Source organism: Idiotropiscis lumnitzeri, chromosome 14, assembly GCF_059441095.1.
Source record: "Idiotropiscis lumnitzeri isolate Australia: NSW breed Sydney's pygmy pipehorse chromosome 14, RoL_Ilum_1.0, whole genome shotgun sequence".
Taxonomy (NCBI): Eukaryota; Metazoa; Chordata; class Actinopteri; order Syngnathiformes; family Syngnathidae; genus Idiotropiscis; species Idiotropiscis lumnitzeri.
Genome location: NC_142404.1, coordinates 8,904,249 through 8,924,683, shown reverse-complemented (window position 1 = coordinate 8,924,683; position 20,435 = coordinate 8,904,249). Strand labels below are relative to the sequence as shown.

At 41.5% G+C, this 20,435-nt stretch overlaps 1 protein-coding gene and 1 long non-coding RNA gene across 3 annotated transcripts in view; both read left to right on the top strand.

The window, feature by feature from the left end:
- Window positions 1-20,435, top strand: part of LOC148323328 (uncharacterized) — a 104,070-nt gene that overhangs the window by 57,813 nt on the left and 25,822 nt on the right. For both annotated transcript variants that reach the window (XR_015846505.1, XR_015846506.1), the window contains exon 2: window positions 8,855-8,940. This is a non-coding gene — a long non-coding RNA (uncharacterized LOC148323328). The remainder of the gene's footprint in view (window positions 1-8,854; window positions 8,941-20,435) is intronic.
- sox1a (SRY-box transcription factor 1a) lies at window positions 16,707-19,530 on the top strand. Its single transcript, XM_088315171.1, has one exon. It carries the CDS (start codon window positions 17,573-17,575, stop codon window positions 18,689-18,691), a length of 1,119 nt encoding a protein of 372 aa, XP_088171297.1. The 5' UTR covers window positions 16,707-17,572; the 3' UTR covers window positions 18,692-19,530.

Here is a 20,435-nt window from a genome sequence, read left to right as displayed (position 1 = left end):
CCTCTAAAATGTCTGTTGCTAACGCACGCATGAAACATACTGGCCTGCGTGTACCCCGTTAAATCTACGGTTTCCAAATAGGGAAATAACTGAATAGCGAAATAATTAAATATGTATTGATATGAATAATTATTTAAAGGGACATTTCACTGTGTTTGAACATTAGCATATGCATGTACAAATTACAACAGTACTAAAATTCCCCCTCGTTAAAGACTATTTTTGTGATGAAATGTCAGATAAACGCCTCATTGACCAACCTGGACGGTAGTCTTTTGAACGTTCCACATTGCGGCGCGGCATGTGCTTTTAGCCGGGCCAGATTTGGGAGGGTCGATGTCGGATAGCGAGCTGCACGACAACCCAGTAGCCGTGCCTTGGTGAAAAGTTGGGCTTTGAAAATATCCAGCATGCCCGCACACAACCCTCGTGAGGATATACAGTACAAAAAAATGGATGGAAGGGTGGACAGACTGAAAAATTCAGACAACAAAAATTCCAGCGCGGAGGTCAACTCGACAGCCGAGTGTATGCGTAACCCCTAGTGTTCTTAGTGGGGGAAAAAAAGTAAGTCACGCTAACGCTTATGAATGAAATTATAATATATAAGGACCTACTAACAATTAACGTTAACAATTAAGCTTCTCGCACAGCTGAATTATCTTTACATTACTGTATTTCCTGTGAGGAAAATTACTTTGAGATTGCAGATATTAATGTGCATGTTATTTATCCAATGAAGGATTCGTTTAATCTAAATCATGAGTCGCTTCCATGTGTGCTGCACATAAGCTTGTGCCTGCAACATTGCGTCCCAGTGTATTATTGTTTATATACAAAGACATACAATTATGAGTGAGCTACTTTTGTTGGACTGTCTTTCCAAGGCCATCGTCTGCTCAAAGTGAACTCACTTGTGTGCAACATGCATGTGGCTCCCAACATTAGCATATTGCCAGCAAAATTCATGTATTTTGTAATCATCAGGGTTAAAAAAAAAAGGTTTAATATTTAAATATACAACAGAAGTACACAGTTGACACACACACACACACACATTGGTGCAAAAAGCGGCTCTCCGTCTGTATTTCCAAGGGTGTCCTGTAACCTTGGTCTAGACAAGGGCAAGGGACATTCATACACATTTATTCAAAAGGACGCTTCTCATTCAATTCTCTCCATATTCATAAGCAGTTTCGCACCCCCGCTCTCGATTTTCCCTTTCAGCTTTAAATTAAAGGTACAGGAACGAGCCAGGTCTTTCATCTCGAGCTGAAGGGGGGAGAGGTGGTGGAGAGCGAAGGCGTGTGTATGTTAGGTGTGTGCGCTGGTGAAGGGGATGGGGGGGGGGCTTCTTTGTGGACGAGGGGCAGACTCTCCACTCTCTATTTATTAGTCCCTGCCCCCCCCCACACTCATTCACACACACGCGCACACACACACACATATACACACACCCTAAACGACACCTGGCAAAAAAAAGGTTCATTAATTCAAAAAGATGTTTGTTTTTTTTTTTGTTTTTTTGAAAGCCATATTTCAAAGGCCTAGACAGGAAGGAGAGAGGAGCTGAGTGGGCCTCGTGAGGAGCAAGTGAGGGGAGGGAGGAGAGTGGCCTCCAAGGTGCTTTGGAGTACACTTCAAGTATTAGGTCACACTTGGGGAGGAGGGGCCTCTTCTCATCCAGAACATAATCAAATATTACTTTTTCAAAGAATAATGCTAATGCGCTAATTTTCATTACTGTGTCATTGCGGGCCACTAGGGGGCATATTGTCATAGAATCTGGAGATGACTTATTAAGGGCTGTAGCTTTCTAATATTTGAGTATCTGGATAGGCAACTGAAAATTCTTTCGACTCACCGGGCATACAAATTTTTTTGCTTACAGTTAAAGACAATGAACGTAACTATTTTTCATTTTTACAATGTAGGTAATAAACATTTTATACTTAAATTTAAACTGTGCATAGCAACACAATATTTTGCTCTGTAGAACCATTATTAATTAGAATAGATTCTGGTCTATGAGAACCACAATAGTGATTTTGTCCACTAAAACAGAATACAATAGAAACAATAGAAAGGGCAACTTTGTCAGGCTGTCTCCATCCAAGTGTGCAGAGTCATTTAGGTCTGTAAATTCGAGCACTGCTAGCGCTGCTAGTGCAGGCGAGCACGGTTAGCGTGGCTTGTGAGGTTAGCAAAACTACTGCTGCTAGTGGCTAGCGCTAAACATTAGCAACAAGCGCGATGTGGTCTGTACCTCTTAAGAGCGGAACTTGGCTAGAACCTTCATAGGTAAATAAATAAAATCCACATACACTGCGTATATAAAATAAATGAAAGTTAGCGGCCAACAGAAATGAAACTTCTTTTTTTTTTTAAATTGCAACCTCTGCAATTTGAAAATTCCATGTAATGTAAATTTGACATTGATTGTTCAGCCCTAATATTGGACCCAAAAATATTGAAAGCAGTTGCTTCCACGACATTGCCTCGATGTGTTAAAAAGGCTATATGGTATCCACTTTGCTCTGCATGGCTCTCCTCCTTGGTCACACTTTTCCATCGGTAGATCCAGTTTTTATTGTTTGTACTTGTTCAGCAGTTGTACCAAGAGTGAAACTCTATGGCTGGATTACGTTACCCTGTTGCTTTGACTTTGGACGTTAAAGGATAGTTCTTAGTCTCAACTCCATTTTCTTGCTGACCTCTGCTATCAGATAAAATGTGGCTCCTTACTGTGGAGACCTGAATACAGCAGAATTGTTCAAACTCACTGAGCGCTGCGTATTTATCCACATGAGCAGCGAACGGACCTGCAGCGGGATCGTGTGTCGGCCCCTCCCAGTTGAGTTGAATCTTTCATACGACCGCAGATGATGTACTTAATTATAGATGGCAGGACAAGACGGGATCCTTAGCCTCAATTAGACGGGGCCATAGGGTGAGTGACCTGCAGCACGACTGTCAGTGCCTATTACACACTACACATGGCCAGTGACAGCGAGGAGGTGGAGGGCAGGGCCGGGTTACAAGGCCTTGGACTGTATTCTTTTCCCGACCAAGCTACACACCACATCCAGTCACACGCAAATGCAGATGTGCATATTTTCAATTGTTTCCAGGGGAATCGATTGCATTGATTGTGTTAGTGTGCATGTTGCTTTTAAAACAAACATGAGTCATTGTTGGGGCAAATTAGACCGTATCACCATTCCATTTCATTTGATAAAGGCAGCGTGATCGACAAAACGGGGGAAATTGGCCTTCTTCTCTGCTGCTGTTGAAAAGATGTCAAAGTAAATTGGTTCAAAGGGCGATGGAATGCTGGCTTTAAGTTACATTTCAGCAAATAAATTTAAATCTGGATGTAGTAAAGGTGATCATTAATGGAGGTTTGGTTCTGTGTCTGTCCCTGTAGAAGTGACTCCTAAACCGTATCGATCTCTGTACTTTTTACAACGTCCAATCGCTGTACCCTCCTTTCCCACCAGTTGCAACACCACATGGTACTACAACACTAAATTTGGACTTGCTTTTCAACTGTAAACTTCTCAAACGATTGTCTATGAAATAGTGGGGGTTTACTATTCTCAAAATAAAAGCTGGAAATGTATTCAAAGTAGTAGAGAAGCAGTCAATGTGTTCTATTTCTAAAACTTTCTTGCTTCTGTCTGTCAGGTGCACTGTTATGTCATTGAGTCCCTAACAAGCAGCAAGATGTTTTTTCTCACGGAGGACACTGGGTGTTGTGTGTCCCTTTTCCCAGGACTGTCCCACGCAGGCCTGCTGTCTCGTTGGAACAAAACCAGGCAAATAGCCCTGAAATGTATCATATAATGATTCCGACTTAATGACTGTGGCCTTTCTGCTCATCTCATAATGATGCTGCCTCATCTTTTGATTTCCACTGGTGACATTGCGTCGACATAGTGAGCTGAATGCGGATGAGAATATATCACTTCCTCTAGCCAGTCTGTTGCCTCACCTGTGCTAACTCACCTGTGTGTGAACACTGGGGCCAATTGCCCGCATGCCCCCTCCTCTTCTCTCCTTTAGGGTCTGTTGATTGGGGCATTAAAAATAAATGCGGCTCAGTTTAGGGGGGTTTGGCCGTATGGCGGTATGTATTTCTGTTAATTTTTCTCATCCACCTCGAAGCGCAACATGTACTAGGCCCCTCCCACTCCCAGGTAGGCAGAATATGATAGCGCAGGGGCTGTCAGGGCAACAATTAGGCCTATTTTCCGTGAGGTCATCTTACAGGGACGGCGGACGGCTGTGGTTCGCACACTGGCAGCTCTGTGATAAACTCTCCAAATAAGCAATTGCCCCCGAGAACATAATGGTGAACAATCGCTCAAATCATCACCATTATTTTGGTCATGTCATCCAATCTCAATTATTATCATCATGATTATTTATAGATTTTTTTTTAATTGAACTTTTAAACTAAAGAAAAAGTAGTTTAACATTTTTTTTAACATCTCACTGGCATTGGGCCAAATCCTTCCAAAATCATCACCGTAAAGGAGACACTTAAAAACATTTGTTAAAACACTAACATTGCATCATCAAAGAGAGCAAGCCTTTTTCACTTGATTGGTCAATAATTTGTAAGAATAAAACACACGCAACGCATGGACCGACCAATAGGAAAGCAATATGAAATATACCTAATTTGACAGTTTCAACCCAATGGTAGCGATATAAAGTAAATTTTTATAACAAAATGAAAAAGACGAACATGGAAAAATATTAACACAACTTTTACCCATTCGTAGAACAAACGTAGAATGATATAAAATAACACAGTGAAGTCATTTACTGTCTTGAGTGTTTAAGTAGTTCTGCAAGGAATTATGACGATGCCTTAAAATGTAAATATAATATGAACTAGTCAAACTAAATCCAATTGAAATTAACCCCAAAATTCGCTGAATTAAATACATTTGATATATTTTCCAAATGTGGATGAGTTCAATTAGTTTTGTAAACATAAAATGTAATTTCAGTTAGTTTCTTGTTTTTATATATTTTTTTATAATTTGCAATTTCAGTTTGTGGTCATTTGTTTGTTTTCATTAAATAGACTGACTTGGATAGCATGCAGGATGGCGCAAGGACAACCTGGCGCAAGCTCACCTATAGTTGGCACTGGTTGTTCAGCAATCAAGCAGGATGTAGCCTGGCTTTTTTTTTTTTTTTTTTTTACTGGTTTGGACAAAAACAGGTAAAGCATTGTGCGGCTATGCTGTAGTTTATTTTGAAGTCAAAATTTGTATCATTAAGAATTCTAAAATCACACATTGCTAGCAATTTTAGCCAAACTTGTGTATTCACATCAGTGCAGATCACCGTGTGATGCTACGACATTTGCCTTGTGTCCCAGAGTGGAACGCTAGGACAACACATAAAAAATGTTTCCCTCCTTTTTCTCCATGCTGCCATTGCCATATTGGATGCACCGAAATCTAATTAGGATGCCGACACCCACCTTGTATGAGCCCAGCTGCTACGTCATTGCGTCGTTGCGCCGGGGTACACGTTAAATGGGTTGGTTGACCATGCACTGTGTTGTGCTAAGTGCAGTATGAAAAGGTCTTTACAGTGTAGACTGGACATAAATAACACACTTCAGGTGTCATTGTCTCCCATTACCTCAAGATGGGACCGGCTCATTGGATAGGAACACAGGAATCCCACTAATGCCAGCAACGGCCGGAATGACGCTACACTGGGGTTAGGTGGAACTGTAGAACCGCCAGGAATCTGTGTAGACGTGACTCCCACCAAGACATCGAGGGAGGAGAGAAGGCGTGGCCATACTGCTCATTATCAAGAGGCATTTTTGAACTCCTTAGTTTATGTTGATTTCTCCCAAACAAATTGATAAAATTAAAAATGCAAGTGATTTTCCTGATTTAAAAAAAAAACTAATTGAGCTTGTTGTTGAAAAATGGCCAATACTGGCTGAATGATCTCTTTAAGATCCCAGCTAAAATTTAAACCAGGGAGGATGAAGCCATCAAAAGGATTGCATGTGCTGAATTCCAAATGGAGGGTGCACGCCTGTTCGGAGATCAAGGCTTTAACTGTCAAAACTTTACAGCCGACATCAAAATAAAAGCCTTTAAAGTGTGACGTAGGCGTGACAGAGTTTGGTTAGCGGCGTCGCACGGTGCCAAGTCGCAGCGCAACGACATATTTTCGGCTTCATTCAAAAAAATGGAGGGGTGGGGGGGGGGGGGGGGTGAGGTGCTTGTTGGTTGGGTCAACAGCTGCAGGCTAGAATTAGAAATCAATTATTCAGCTTTCGACAAGCTCATTAAGTCTGTGAATGGGATTTAGTTTTTCCTTTCGGAGTCTGCCTGCTCATTTCTCCTTGCTTGCACTTTCTAATTGGTGTTTTTTTTCACTTGAAACTTTGAAAAATCAAAAAAAAAAAGAGAGAAGAGGTATGAGCTCTCTGAGTGCGTGCTCTCAATGTGTGTGTATATATTGAAGACCACTAGGGATGTTTGGACACTGTCTAATGACCGGAGTCATCAAGATAAATTGGGCATTAATAATCCAAGAGGTGTAATCTGTGGAAATTAGGCATTAATAATCAAAGGATGCCTGGAAATTATCCCGCATGGCCGCAAATGAAGCCGCACTAATCAGCGGAAGGGGCTCAAGAAGACAAAAATGGGGGAAATGGAAAGATGGGCATGAGTTTTATGGTGAGGTTGGAGGAGGGAGGCGTCCACGTTGCCATGGAGACGACCATCAATCAGCAGCATCAAAGTACGCTTGCGTTTCCTAAAACTGTTACAGTGCAGGACGGCTTATTAGCAAACGGCACTCGTACACACACACATGCACACGCAGTCTCCTCCCTCTCGCTCCCTTTCTCCCCTCTTCCTCTCCTCCTCCTCTCCACATTGTGTGTGTCTATCTGATCCCGTGGCCTTTTGTTGCGCTATGAAAGGCCCGATGCCACACTCATTATTTTCTCCTTTATCTCTCTCCCCACTGCTCTGATTAGAACAGTCGCCCCTGACAGACGCCCTCAGCCGCCTCCTATCCATTACATTCTCTGTGTGTGCGCGAGTGTGCGTGTGTGTGTGCAACACATGTGAAGCTTACCTACCTATATATAAATCGTAAGTGTCCTCACAACGCTAAAAGATGGCCGAGGGAAAACATGGCTGTTCGATGGCCAGCATTAGATGCGTTCGGGTCGGACTGGTTCGTTCTGTTCTGTGTTTTGGGATTCCAAAATGTAGACTAAAAGACCATCACAGCATCTCATTTTTTTTATTTAAATGAAGCAATCACTTTTTTTCATATTTGTAAAACTCTCATTATTGATGACCTTACAGTAATATTTGAATAAAATGAACTGTGGGGAAAAAGAAGCACTCTCAGGCCCCATCTTTTCTACCTCTAATTTGATTTTTAAGGAATCACATCGGCTGAAAATAATTTCAGTTGGCTCACGCCCACTGCCTTGACACGCCCAGTACCTTTGCCTTCTGGAGCTTTGCTGAAATAATCGCGGAATATCAACCTTGAAAAAATTCCTTGTTTGTTAATATTTGGAGAAAAGATTTGCAAGAATAAGAAAAGTAAATTAAGCAAAGGTGACGCAGAAGTAGCAACTTTTTTAAATTGGCACGTCACAAAAAAAATAAAACTTAACATTTAGTGGGATAGTAACCATTGTGACTAAGTCATACAATCAATTTACCAGCTAGGGCAAAGGTCAGAATATTTACGGTGGACGTCACATTCGCTCCATTTTTTGTGAAGAGTGCATGTTACTCGAGTCAACCGGAAATTCCTCCTTTTACAGTCATACGGATTTACAAAGAAATTAAATACATTTCTTAATCGCACATTTAACAACCATAAAACACTGGTATATAATTACAATGGCATTTCGCCTGAACTTCACAATTCACATGACAATAAAATAACTGCAAATGGACAAAAGTAATCATACATTTAAATAAATCCTGAATACCTCAATGCATATTTCCTTCTTGTTTTAATGTTTATATTTTAAAAATAACAACCTTTTTAAACCCTATATTTTGGATTCATGAAAGAGGTCAGGCTTTATTCAACTTTTTTTTTTTTTAAATTATGTCAAAATTGATATTTAGTTTAAGTCCTGACCGACCTTCATAAATGAACCTTTGACTCATTGACCAAATTATTTATGGCCCTTTAAGATTTGTTTTTGAGTAGCCCCGGTCTTGTGTTTGGTGTCATCATTCGGCTTTTCCAAGTCTCTCATCTCTAATAAGCTGTTTATGGCTGAAGATGGATTTATGCAAGTCAATGGCACAGAATTATGGACAACACTTTTAAATGTTTACAGAGCCATATGAAATATATTTCCCCTGTTGGGCGAGTGCTCTGAATATGTGATGTGCTTTTAAATTGCATTATCATGCACAAACCAAGCCGAAATGTGCTGCAATTCACCTGCGAGTTAATGGAATATGGCTTTAAGAGGGAACTAATTATGCCCGTTTAGCAGGAATTGAATGGACGTTCTTTGAAAGGCCTGATTCCCAATGTAAACATTAATGGCCCGCTTGATTAACATAAGAATAGTGTGTTATTGCTGCCGCCCATTGGATATGTATCTGTGCTGCACCACACACACTCGGTGGACGCCCTAATACACTTATTACCTGCCTTATCTGCCAAAGATGCCATTTTTGTTTTATTGTTTGACTAATTTGTATAAAATTCATTTTCTAATTACAGTTTTAAAGCATGCGGCGGTGGGGAGTTTAGCCCAGGCTAAGCAAGCTTCTTTTTTTTTTTTTCCTCTTATTCTGTCTTGCAGGTCTATCTTTGGGAGTTTTCAATAATTGAAATGCACCAGAAGGAGCAAAAGGAAGCAAGATGGCGGTGGAGGACACAGGAAATAAGGTGAGGTGTTAAATGGCGACGTGGTGAGCTAAAGGGCGCGTGAAAAGGAAGACACGCTTTGACTTGGGGGCCCTCCCGGAGATGATGACCTTCTTTCACATTCTGCTAACTTTGACAACTGACGATCCCAGTCTGCCTTCTAACATGCGTTCACATTGAAGTCCTGCACTTTCCTTAAAGGCCAAACTGATGTTCGCAAAGCTAACGACACTACAGGTGGAATGCTCCACTAATGGCACAATTTGGAATTCAACTGAAATTCGATGGAAAAAATTGCCCCACAAAGCAAACAAAGGTAAATTGAGCATCTAAGATAAACTTCAAGTGTGTTTTGCTTCTTTTTTTTTTTTTCGACAGACATACAACGCAAAATCCAGTCACCATATGATAACATCTCCTTGCAAACACCTTTCTTGTAACCTCTCTATAAATGTCAAGTGTTTTCAAAGCGTGAGTAATATTACTTTACTTTCTCCACTTTTTTATTTATTTTTTTATTACTGGCATGTGCTTTAAGAATGTTAAAACGAATGTTGAAATGTTGACATTCAGCCGCAAACATCAAAGTGCCTTCAGGCTCGCATTGTGGGTTTGGTCATGTGATGTTCTCAAATCAAGGCCGAGGGCACTTTGTTAATCTGCTAGTATGTTGGCGCCATTGGTGGGGGGAACATGCCGGTCCAACTTGACATATCCAAACGTATTGAGAGGGTTTGCTAGGAATGTCTGGCAGAATCCCCTCTCAGAAATAGTTTCAAATCCAACCTACGGCAGAATTTCACCTACGTCCCGGGGGAGGTGGCGGACATTGAGTCCTAGTGGACCGTTCCTTGTCGTGGTAGTTGACTAGCAGTAAGGCGGTCGGTGCCTCCGTGGCAGCAACGCCCAAAACTGTTGGTGGAGCGCCTCTCAGCGCGGAGTGAGACGTCTTAAGTTCAAGCACCAAGATGGATGGAAGTTAGAGGCCACATTTGAAGGAACAAAGTTTTGAACGGATTTACGAGGCCATATATTTTTTATCTCACCAAAAACTAGCGTTTGAACTTTTGATATCCGTTGTTGCTTACCTATCTATTTGGTTGTAGCGACACAGCAATTTAATGGCCAAAAGGTGTAACAAGCCAGAGTGTTTTTGCACGGAATGGGCTGTGCCATTTCTATGCTAAGATGGCATCAAAGTGCCTAAGTGGTTAATTTGTTCAGGCGCCTTTATTAGCTCAGCTCAACCTCGCTATCTGGAATCTCATACCCCTATTTTATTCCACCCCCCCACATAAAAACTTATGGATCCTTATAAACGTGAGATTGTTTTCAGTGGCATCAGCGTAAAGAGTGTGCACTAATGGGCTCTGACCTTGTCTGACTGTTGTTCTTAAAAGTGGGCTCAAAATGCTTCACCCATTTTCCCTTCCTCAATCCATCTCCTCGATACATTCTTCATTTTCTTTCACTTTAATAGACTCCCGCCTTCGTCCCCCTGCGCTGTTTGCTGGGGTTTGGCCTGATAGCCATTAGTGTTACACCCTATTACATCAGTAATGACTTACAGTGAGCTCTAATTAGAGATGTGTTAGTGAACTGTCTTGCACCTCTCTCCTCCTCAGCTAACCCCCCCCTCCCCCCCATCCTCCATCACCACACTTAGCACCTACCAGTTGCTACTCCTACCTGTTGCTGACCAATTGGTGAAGTAGTGCTATATGGCTAATTGATAACCAGAGACGCTCCATAAAATCTTGCCTCTAATTGTCTGGTTGGACGTGGCACTAACATTTTATTTATTTAATTATTTATTTATTTATTTATTTATATATATATATATATATATATATATATATAATTTGATTATGTTTTATTTATTTATTTATATTTTATTTTTATTTTTTTAAAGAAGTGAATCACTTCATTCTCCCAGCAAGATTTGCCAGTTTTTATGTGCGGGCGCATGTGTGCTGTCTACGAAAATAGCGCCCTGACTATCAACTGTAAAAAGAATCTTACTTCCTTGGACGTAGGCGTTTCCGCAATAAGATGCGTATAGCTGACTTTACATCCAATTTAAAATGTGTTCTTATTAGAGCGATACACTTATTTGTTGATGAGTCATATTTCACGAATAATCCTAATCAGTACAGAAACACAATAATGGAGGTAATAAACATTCTTTACTGCTATATACAAAAATGTTAACTGCTCTTCTAAAAAAAAAAAATATAATAAATAATAATATATGTAGCCGATAAGCAGTGTCAAACTTTTTGTAACATGAGTGTAACTATCCATCCATGTACTTTCATTTTGTCTTCCCACAACTTATTGAGGCTGCGGCAACTTTTGAAATATGAATGTGATGTTGCAAAATTTGAGGTTTGGAAGGATCCCTGATAGCTCCTGTAACACATCAAACTGCGTCTTCAGAGAGATATTTTCTCATACATCCCACAAGGTCTGCCATATATCGAACGTTACCTTTTGAAGAATACCCATTTCGTCTAAGTTTTCCTTTCAACTTTCAACGCGGTCTCTTACTGGGATGCTTATATCATGTAACCTCCTGTATCTTATTGAGACTGCTCCTTCATTCGGAGTCAGTGTTGCAAAAAAAAAAAAAAAAGTGCAAACACATCCAGTGAATCCTTTGATGCTCACTGAACTAAAGTCCCCTGAACTGAGAAGTTTTGCGTAAATCTCATCACAAAGAAGCCCTTAAATCACTAATTAGTCTTTTTTTTGAGTGGGGGGGATTGATGTAACTTTTACATGCAAAGTCTATTATCTAAGAGACAATGTTAAGATCAATCAAGTTTCCCTTTAATGTGAAAAACAGTTAATATTTATGGCATAACCCTTACTTGTTAAACCGGAATCCACCAAATTGTTGAATTCTTCATTTGAATTGCTTTTCCAGACCTTTACGGCCGCCTCTTTCAGTTCTTGTTTATTTCTGGTAAAATGCCTCATCGGTTGGGTTAAGGTCTGGTGATTGACGATCACTCTAAAACACTTCCACTTTTTCTCCCAGATTAAGCCCTGTGTTATGTCGACATGTTGTGTTTTGTGTCTTGTTGCATGAGGAAGCATCACCCGATTAGTTTGGATTCATTTTTCTTTAAATTGCCAGACAACGCGGTTTTTTTTTACGCTTCCGAATTTATTCTGCTGTGATCATCATGTCCTGAGTTATTAAACACATTGATGTATGTAGATGTAAATTCCATGAAATCTGAATCTTTGTCCCTTATTCATTAAGTCTGAAACACAAATGTCTTGAGATATAACAAAAACAAAGGAATGAACTGTGTCGTTCCAATACTTTTGGAGGGGGGAGTATTGTAATGCTTGCTATCGTGTCAGTAGGCCACACAAATCATCTTTGAATGCGAGTCTGCTTACGTTACGTCACTTCTTGTGTCGTCTTCTCTCAGCGGTCCTTGTTGTGACTGCTCCTTGTTTTGGAATTTAAAAAAAAGTTTACAAGGAAGTAGAACCCACCCAGTTAATCCTTTGATGGGGTACGCTTGAATATTTTTCTCTCCTTGAGCGGTGTATTTTTCAAGAGAATTCCAAACGGTACAACTTGGAGGGCAGTCCAGCTCCGAGGTCCCTCGGTAGTTTGTTCCTATTTACGTCTTCATCCAAACATGCGGCTCAGCCCCTCCTTTTCTGGAATAATAATGGGATGTTTCTTGTGGGTTTGTCAGTAGTGATAAGATGATTATCTGAAAGGTCTGTGGCACATTGTGGAGAGAGTCTCGCCCGCACTGCTGGAGTAGGTAATCCTGGGTAATAGCATTATGGACACAGTGTTTTCCTAAAGACCATGATTATCCACTGCTGTTTGCCAGCGGATTGACATTGGCCTCCCTGGTCCTCTCGCTCCCTCCCTCTTTGTATTCCCACTCACTTCTTCGTGGCCGTCGTCGTGTCATCCTGCCTCTGACTCACCACTCCATCAGGCCCTTGTACCAGATGAAAATAGAGCGTGCGGAAGCGACAAAGGCACAAATTGCTCGTAGACAAGAGTGGCCTAGATTTGAATGGCACGCTACAATGCGGAAGGCGCGCACCTTCTGCCTCTGCAGTTTGAGGTTAGCGCTCGGCTCAACGAGGACGACTCTAAGCTATCGCATCAATACGATGACTACAGTCATCTGACTGATGTCTTGTAAATAACACAGAGTTGTGTTTCCTCAGATGCGCTTTCATCATTTCTAGCCATTCAGATTGGACGCTTTGCAACAGAATTAAATATGATAATCCTCATTGTACCGTCACATTCTCTCCTTGTGCAGAAAACTCTTTTTGAGTCCTGACACTGAAGGCCATAATATGTTGCGCTGCAATGCAAAAATTCTTCCTTTACAAAAATAGTAAATCGTACTTTTTATTCACACTGTCAGAGATGTACTGTATTCAGTTTTCATTTTTCATTAGTGTGGGTGTAGTTTGCAATGTAGAAATGCAATATATCATGCTGGGAACTCTGTGAGAATCCTAATCAAATATTAAATATTCTTAAAGTATTGCTGCTTGTAATATATATATATGAATATATATGTGTGCGCGTATAGGTGTGTGTGTGCGTGGGTGTATGTGTGGGGGGGTGCATGTGTATAATACACTTGACAGTTAATTTTTTTTCAACACAATTTTTCCATTTTTAAAAATTTGAATTCATGCTGCTCAATGACTCATTCTGCTCTGAAATTAATTTTCCCAGCGTTCATAAATGTGTGGCATTTGAAGGTTGCTTGCTTTCACGCTTTTGTCCAGCTCATCCCAAACCAGCTTGATGGGGTTTAAGTCTGAAGACTGTGCCTTTTTGTACACTTCTGAATTGTGCATCAGTTTTCTGTTTTGGGTAACCAACACGATACCTTGTACAATTTCAAGGCTTTTATTGGATTTGAACTGCTTGACTTGCAATGAAAAGAAAAAATGATATGTTATACAACTTTTCTATCTACAGTAAAGAATGTTTCAATGTGACCTACTATTACCTTTACAGTTAATAATGGTAAACATCACAATTCCAGTAGTGTCCATAACGGCTCGAAATAACTTTATCACTCTGCAAAAACATTCCTTTCCCTCTCATTTTGAGTTGAGTAATTTTGCTTTATTTTACTTTTATTCTACATGAACTTCAAATGTTTGCTGAAGTAATTAATGATTTTGTGAGAGTTTGACGATGGAAATGATTGTTTCTGGTATATATATTTACGTCCAAATAATTCAGGAGGCGAACTGATTGTTTGACGTGAGTCCCCTGTAAATTCTTAAACTGACTTGAAATGACGTAACTATGTGAGCAAATGTGCAAGTGTGCTGACTGATTTGAAATTAAATTAAAAGATCAATGGCTCCACAACAATTTATGGTGACTTGGATTCTTTCTATTCCGGGCGGTGTCCACTTGCAGATGGTCATGAAGCACTTGGCCACGTCTGCGTCTGTCACAAGCACATGTTTGCAAGCTATGTGGTCTGGCAATTTGGGATGGATAAGAAATCGATAGGAATGGCTGCAAAATGAATGTCATTTTCAATAGGTTGTTGAATCCCAAAAGCCAAAACACTTCCAAGCCCCCACACCATCTTTCTCTCACCGTCATAGAGGTGGTTATTTGGGGGTAAAGGGTGTGTGTGTGAAAGGGGGGGTCTGCTCACCAAGTCTTGCCCAGGCCCTCCTCCTCAAATCCGGCACAGCTGCCTTTCACAAGCAGTGCGGCTCCAGCCCAATCATGCTGGAGAGACACAAATGCTCTATTTATTAGAATGTGTTTGCTATTGTTCTGTGCTATGCACACACAAAAAAAGACCCCAAACCAGACCCCCCCCCCAACCACCCCCATTATGTTAGCAGCGAGTCCTCTTTTTCAACAATAACTTGGAATCGTCTTTTTTTTTTGTACGTGTGTGGGCGTGCGTGTGTGTGTGCGTGTGCGTGTGTGCCCGCGCGCACGCGCTTTCAAAACTGTCATTCTTCTCTCATCTGGCCCACAGTGGCGTGGTGCTGTTGGCTCTTCTGCGGGCACCGGGTGCTCGCATGCCCCTGGCATCGGCTCGAGCTCGAATACAGTGACCGTGCATGCGCGTGTCGGGTTTTTTTTTTTTTGTGGGGGGGGGGGTTCCACCTTATTTAGATTTGAGGAAATCTACCCGCTTTGTGGAGTGGAGTGGACGTGCAGACGCGTAAGTAGGGTGGAAAAAGGAGTCCTCGTTTTGGATTGCTATGCTTCCCGCCTTGTGCGTAAAATGACTTACGCACCGGAGAGATGTTATTGGCGCGCAGAAAGGCGCGTTTTTAATTGATGACGTTTTTGTTGCTGTTCTTTTTCCTCTGTGTGTTGTGTGTAAGGGCATGTTCTAGTCTGTATATATTTGATAACCGCGGAGAAACATTTTTTTCGAGCATGCGACATTGTTATTAATATTAACGCGACCCTCGTGAAAATACGCGTCTTGGATGATGAAGTGCTAAAAAAACGATTCCACCAACACCTCAGGAAGATTTGCTGGTCGCCGTCCTTTGACGCTTTTATTTGGAGATTTTTCTTTGGAGCAAAGTTTGATCACTCCGTAGTGCATGTGCGCGCGCGTGTGTATGTTGCGTTGAGAGCCGTATGACAGCGTGGAGGAAATGTTGTCACCAGGGTGCTTATGTCATCATCATCAAAGGTTAAATCCCAGTATCGTGTCCAATCCTCAACTGTCACTTGGCTCACACAAAGTAACTCAGTTATCATCTCACTCGCCACCGATTGTAATAATTTGATTTTTTATCGTTTGTTAGTTTGTTTGTTTGAGGAGTCATCCAGAGATGGATTATGACACATTGAAATTAAAAGGTCATTTATTTTGTATATTGCTAATCAAATGCTTGTGTTCATTGAGCCATAAATATTTTTATATTGTCATATATTTTAATATGATCAATATGCCTGTTTTAATCAAACAAATCAGAACATTTCATTTTCACATTTATTTTCCATGAATATTTACTATTTTGTAGCTTATTTGGTGTGTAAACAAATGGTCTGCCTATCTTACATATATTCGTTCATGCAATGCTAACTTTTCTTTTCCTTTGTTTCCCCAATAAGATATGGCTCCTTCTATCTGTCACTCTCGAGACTCCTTTAATGGTGCAACATATGGGAGTAAATATTAAGATAAACTCTAACTAAAATGACGGTTGGGAAATGATTAAGGCATTAATGTCCCAACTGGGAGAGGATTTTATTTTCGAAATAGAGGGTTAATTTATCACTATGGTGCAGTCACTTGTATGAGTGGGTGAATGGATTGGAACAGTGCGAAGGTAGTCTTTGAAAAACTACATGGCCCACAATGCAATGGACAGTGACACTTGTCCCCCTACCAGGGCGATACTGACGCAGCGTTTTTTTCCCGCCCAACTAATGACAACCAGAAATAAAAAATAAAAAAATACAACAGGAGTCCATTCCTGAAACACATCCAACCATGGCACTTATCACTAATATACACTTTTTGAACCGACCTTTGTTTTTAATTGATTTAGGATTTTAAAATCATCTTTAGCAATACTGTCTGTTACAAAAAATATTGCATTTGCAATTTAGGAATTCCAAGATATTATTTTATGCAGAGAAACGTAGTTTTTAAAGGCTCAAAAGCATTTTTACAATTTGCTGAAAAAGTTGATTGGGCATTGCCTTGTGTTTGCAACTAATTCTGGCAGTGTCAATTCTCTATCTGTCTATCTATCGATCCATCTATCTCTCTATCGATCTAATCTACTCAATCTACTCTGAATGACGGTGGGTAGGTACTAATGCAAGTAAATAAAGCGCGCAAAAAGCTTGATAGTGGCTACACCCAACAGTTTATTGCATTCTTTACAAAATGCAGACTCATTCAGAAGTGAGCCTCCCCCAAGTATTAAGCTAGCTCCTACCCTGAAATCGAAGTGCACATAAAAATGTCTATTGCTTAATAGTAAATGTCATTTTTTTCTAAAATAACTCAAAAGATTTAAAAAGTGATTTGGTGGTGCAATGCCACCGTATCAAGAAAAGCAAAGTACATTAGTCAAATTCCACATCTCCAAATGCAAAGTCAGACCTGCTATAACGTAAGAAAAATCCTGATTTGACCAAAATAAAAACATTTAATGGTGGAGTGAAACCAAACTTGTTGTTATTAACTTGTCTTGTCACGATGCGCGTGGTGTTTGGAAATGTTTAATTCCGTTTGTTATTTGTGGGATCCACACCCTCTTGCTTCATTCCTGTTCCGACGTGTTTTGCTTCTGGAGTCGGCGAAACCAACATATGCAAATGAGTCCGCCAGCGAGCTCCTCATTGGCCGCCCGCACCTCATTTAAGTGCTGTCAGTGCGCGCGTCACATGGCCGCCGCTGCAAGCAACTTGTCAACTCCGAGTGGCTCCAGTGTGCATTCTGTCACAGCGGATGTGAGGCAGCAGGGCGACGGCTTGGAGAGCCCTTGTGGGAATATTGCTTATGCTTTGGCGCGCTTTAAAGACTCTTGCAGCCACTGTGGTCACGCGCGCGCGCGGGCGGCTCATCCAACTTGATTTGAATTTCTCTTTTCTTGCCGGTGAAGTTTCTCCAAACAAGCCGCTCGAATGTATAGCATGATGATGGAGACCGACCTCCACTCCCCCGGCCCCCAAACCAACACGGCCGCGGGGCAAACGGGGCCCAACGCGGGCTCCAAGGCGAGCCAGGAGCGGGTGAAGAGACCTATGAACGCCTTCATGGTGTGGTCCCGCGGCCAGCGCAGGAAGATGGCACAGGAGAACCCCAAAATGCACAACTCCGAGATCAGCAAGAGGCTGGGCGCCGAGTGGAAGGTAATGTCCGAGGCGGAGAAGCGGCCCTTCATCGACGAGGCCAAGAGGCTGCGGGCCATGCACATGAAGGAGCACCCGGATTACAAGTACCGGCCCAGGCGGAAGACCAAGACGCTCCTCAAGAAGGACAAGTATTCGCTGGCCGGCGGTCTGCTCTCCGGAGCCGGCGGCGGGGGAGTGGGCTTGGGTGTCGGCATGGCGTCTTCCTCGGCGGGGCAAAGGCTGGAGAGCCCGGGGGCGCCCCACGGAGGCTCTGCGGGTTCCGGCTACGCGCACATGAATGGCTGGGCGAACGGCGCCTACCCGGGCCAAGTGGCTGCTGCCGCGGCGGCGGCTGCCATGATGCAGGAGGCGCACCTCGCTTTCGGCCAGCACCCGGGCGGGGGCGCGCACCACCTCAACCACCACCACCACGCACACCCGCACGCCCACCATGCGCACCACCATCATCACCACGCGCACAACCCGCAGCCGGTGCACCGCTACGACATGAGCGCGCTCCAGTACAGCCCCATTTCGAACTCGCAGAGTTACATGAGCGCGTCCCCGTCCGGCTACGGCGCCCTCAGCTACACGCAGCACCAAGGTTCCGGCGTGTCCTCTTCCTCCTCCTCCTCTTCGTCCTCCTCCGCCGCCGCCGCCGCCGCTGCCTCTTCCATGGGCACGCTGGGCTCGCTGATCAAGTCGGAACCCAGCGTAAGCCCGCCGGTGAGCGGAGGCCCCCACGCGCGGGGCCCCTGTCCCGGGGACTTGCGGGAGATGATAAGCATGTACTTGCCCACCGGGGAGCCGGTGGACCCCACCATGCAGAGCCGGCTCCACGCTTTGCCGGCGCACTATCAAAGCGCCGCGGCCGGAGTGAACGGGACCGTCCCGCTCACACACATCTAATCCAATTCGAACCCAATCATTGGAAGTGCAAAGGAACACATAACCAAATATTTACCTCTTTTCTAGCCCCCCTCCTTGCAAGAACTACCTGTATTTTGTACAGAATGTTTATCACGTGTAAATGAAGGCTCTTTTTTTGTTGTGGAGGAGGGGGCATAAAATGGCTGATATTTTTGGTTATCGTGGTATTATATCATCGTTTCCCGTCTAATTTACACCTGGTGCACCTTGGGCTTTCCCCCCATTTTTTTCCATTCTGTAAGTTATTAAAATGTTAATACAATAATGCAGAAAGTGCTTTAAAAGAAATGGGTTAAAAATCCTCTTTAAATTTTACAGCGTTTGTGTTCCAACCCCTCGTTTTATTGTTGTAACACTCTCCACTTTTATTATTGTACAAATGTGAATAATTTTAATATTTGAAAGAAGGATGACTTGGCAACGTGCTGTTGTAATTTATGTGCTTTTCTGCAACTGAAAAGCCCTGACTTACTGCAATGATAAAAAAAAATGAATGGAATAAATCTCACAAGATGTTGCTTTGAATTCTTACGGTAAATGATTGTTTGGATCTGAAAATGTTTCAAATGTTTTTAAATTTATAGCCACGAGGTTTTAAACGCCTTCAATTGCTTGTGCGTAAAAAACAAAAACAAATTGGAAATCCTACTGATTTATTATTTTAAAAATGTTTTGTGATAACCAACACTTTATTGTGTGGGGTTTAAATTATTATTTATATAATTTTTATCTTTTTTACTTGACAGTGCAAATAGGCCAACATTATTTATGAGTCTCATTCTTTTCCAGGGTATTAATTAAATGTCATCTTTAAGGCCTCATATGACGAACCACCTGTTAATTTTATATTGACGGTAATAAATAATATTTAAGTTGCTCTCCATTTTTTACTTTTAATGAATCCGATTCTAAACTGCCGTCTTTCCTGGCAATTTATTAAAATTGTCATTTAAAAGAAAAACACGTTTTCTTCCCTTTTACTTTTTTTTAAGTTACAAATTCCTCTCGCCTATTAAAACGCAATTATTATATTTTTTTCCTTTTGGCCGAATATGTTTAATATTAAGATATAATTGTACCTGTTTAGATTAATTTAAATGTCTACGAATATTGATCCAAAATTGATGATTAATTTCATCATGGTGTTAAAAAATGCGGAATGTAAATATATATATGCTATTTTGCACTGAAAAAAGAAATCAAAGAATTTGGAGATGAGTAGTTAATGTTGTCATTTTGCTACATGGTGTCTATTTTACTTTGATCCCAGCGCGGTCGTTGTAATTATAAACTCAACGTGCAAGTGACATATGTAATAATTATTTCAAATATAATTAATTTTCAACTGGGTCAACTTTTAAAGACGGGAAAAATGGCGACAAATCGCATGCTGGGTGATTGACTGCCAATTTATATCAGGACACATGGATGACAATTTGCCTTCTTTTATTTCATTTTCTTCCAAATATTAGACGTTCGTGCCAATTAGATTAATAACCATTTTCTATACTTTTTTTCATAACGAAAACTGAGTGCATTACGTCATTATTTTTGACAGGCCTTGGGCTGGTTTTGACATTTACTGTTTTAATTGCCTGAAGACTAATATCCATACACATGCAAATGAGGGTAACTTTATGCCTACTTATGCATTTAAAAAAAAAAATCAATTAATGTGAAATCCATCGTGAAAGGGCGGCTTGGTTGGTTCACACTTGATGAA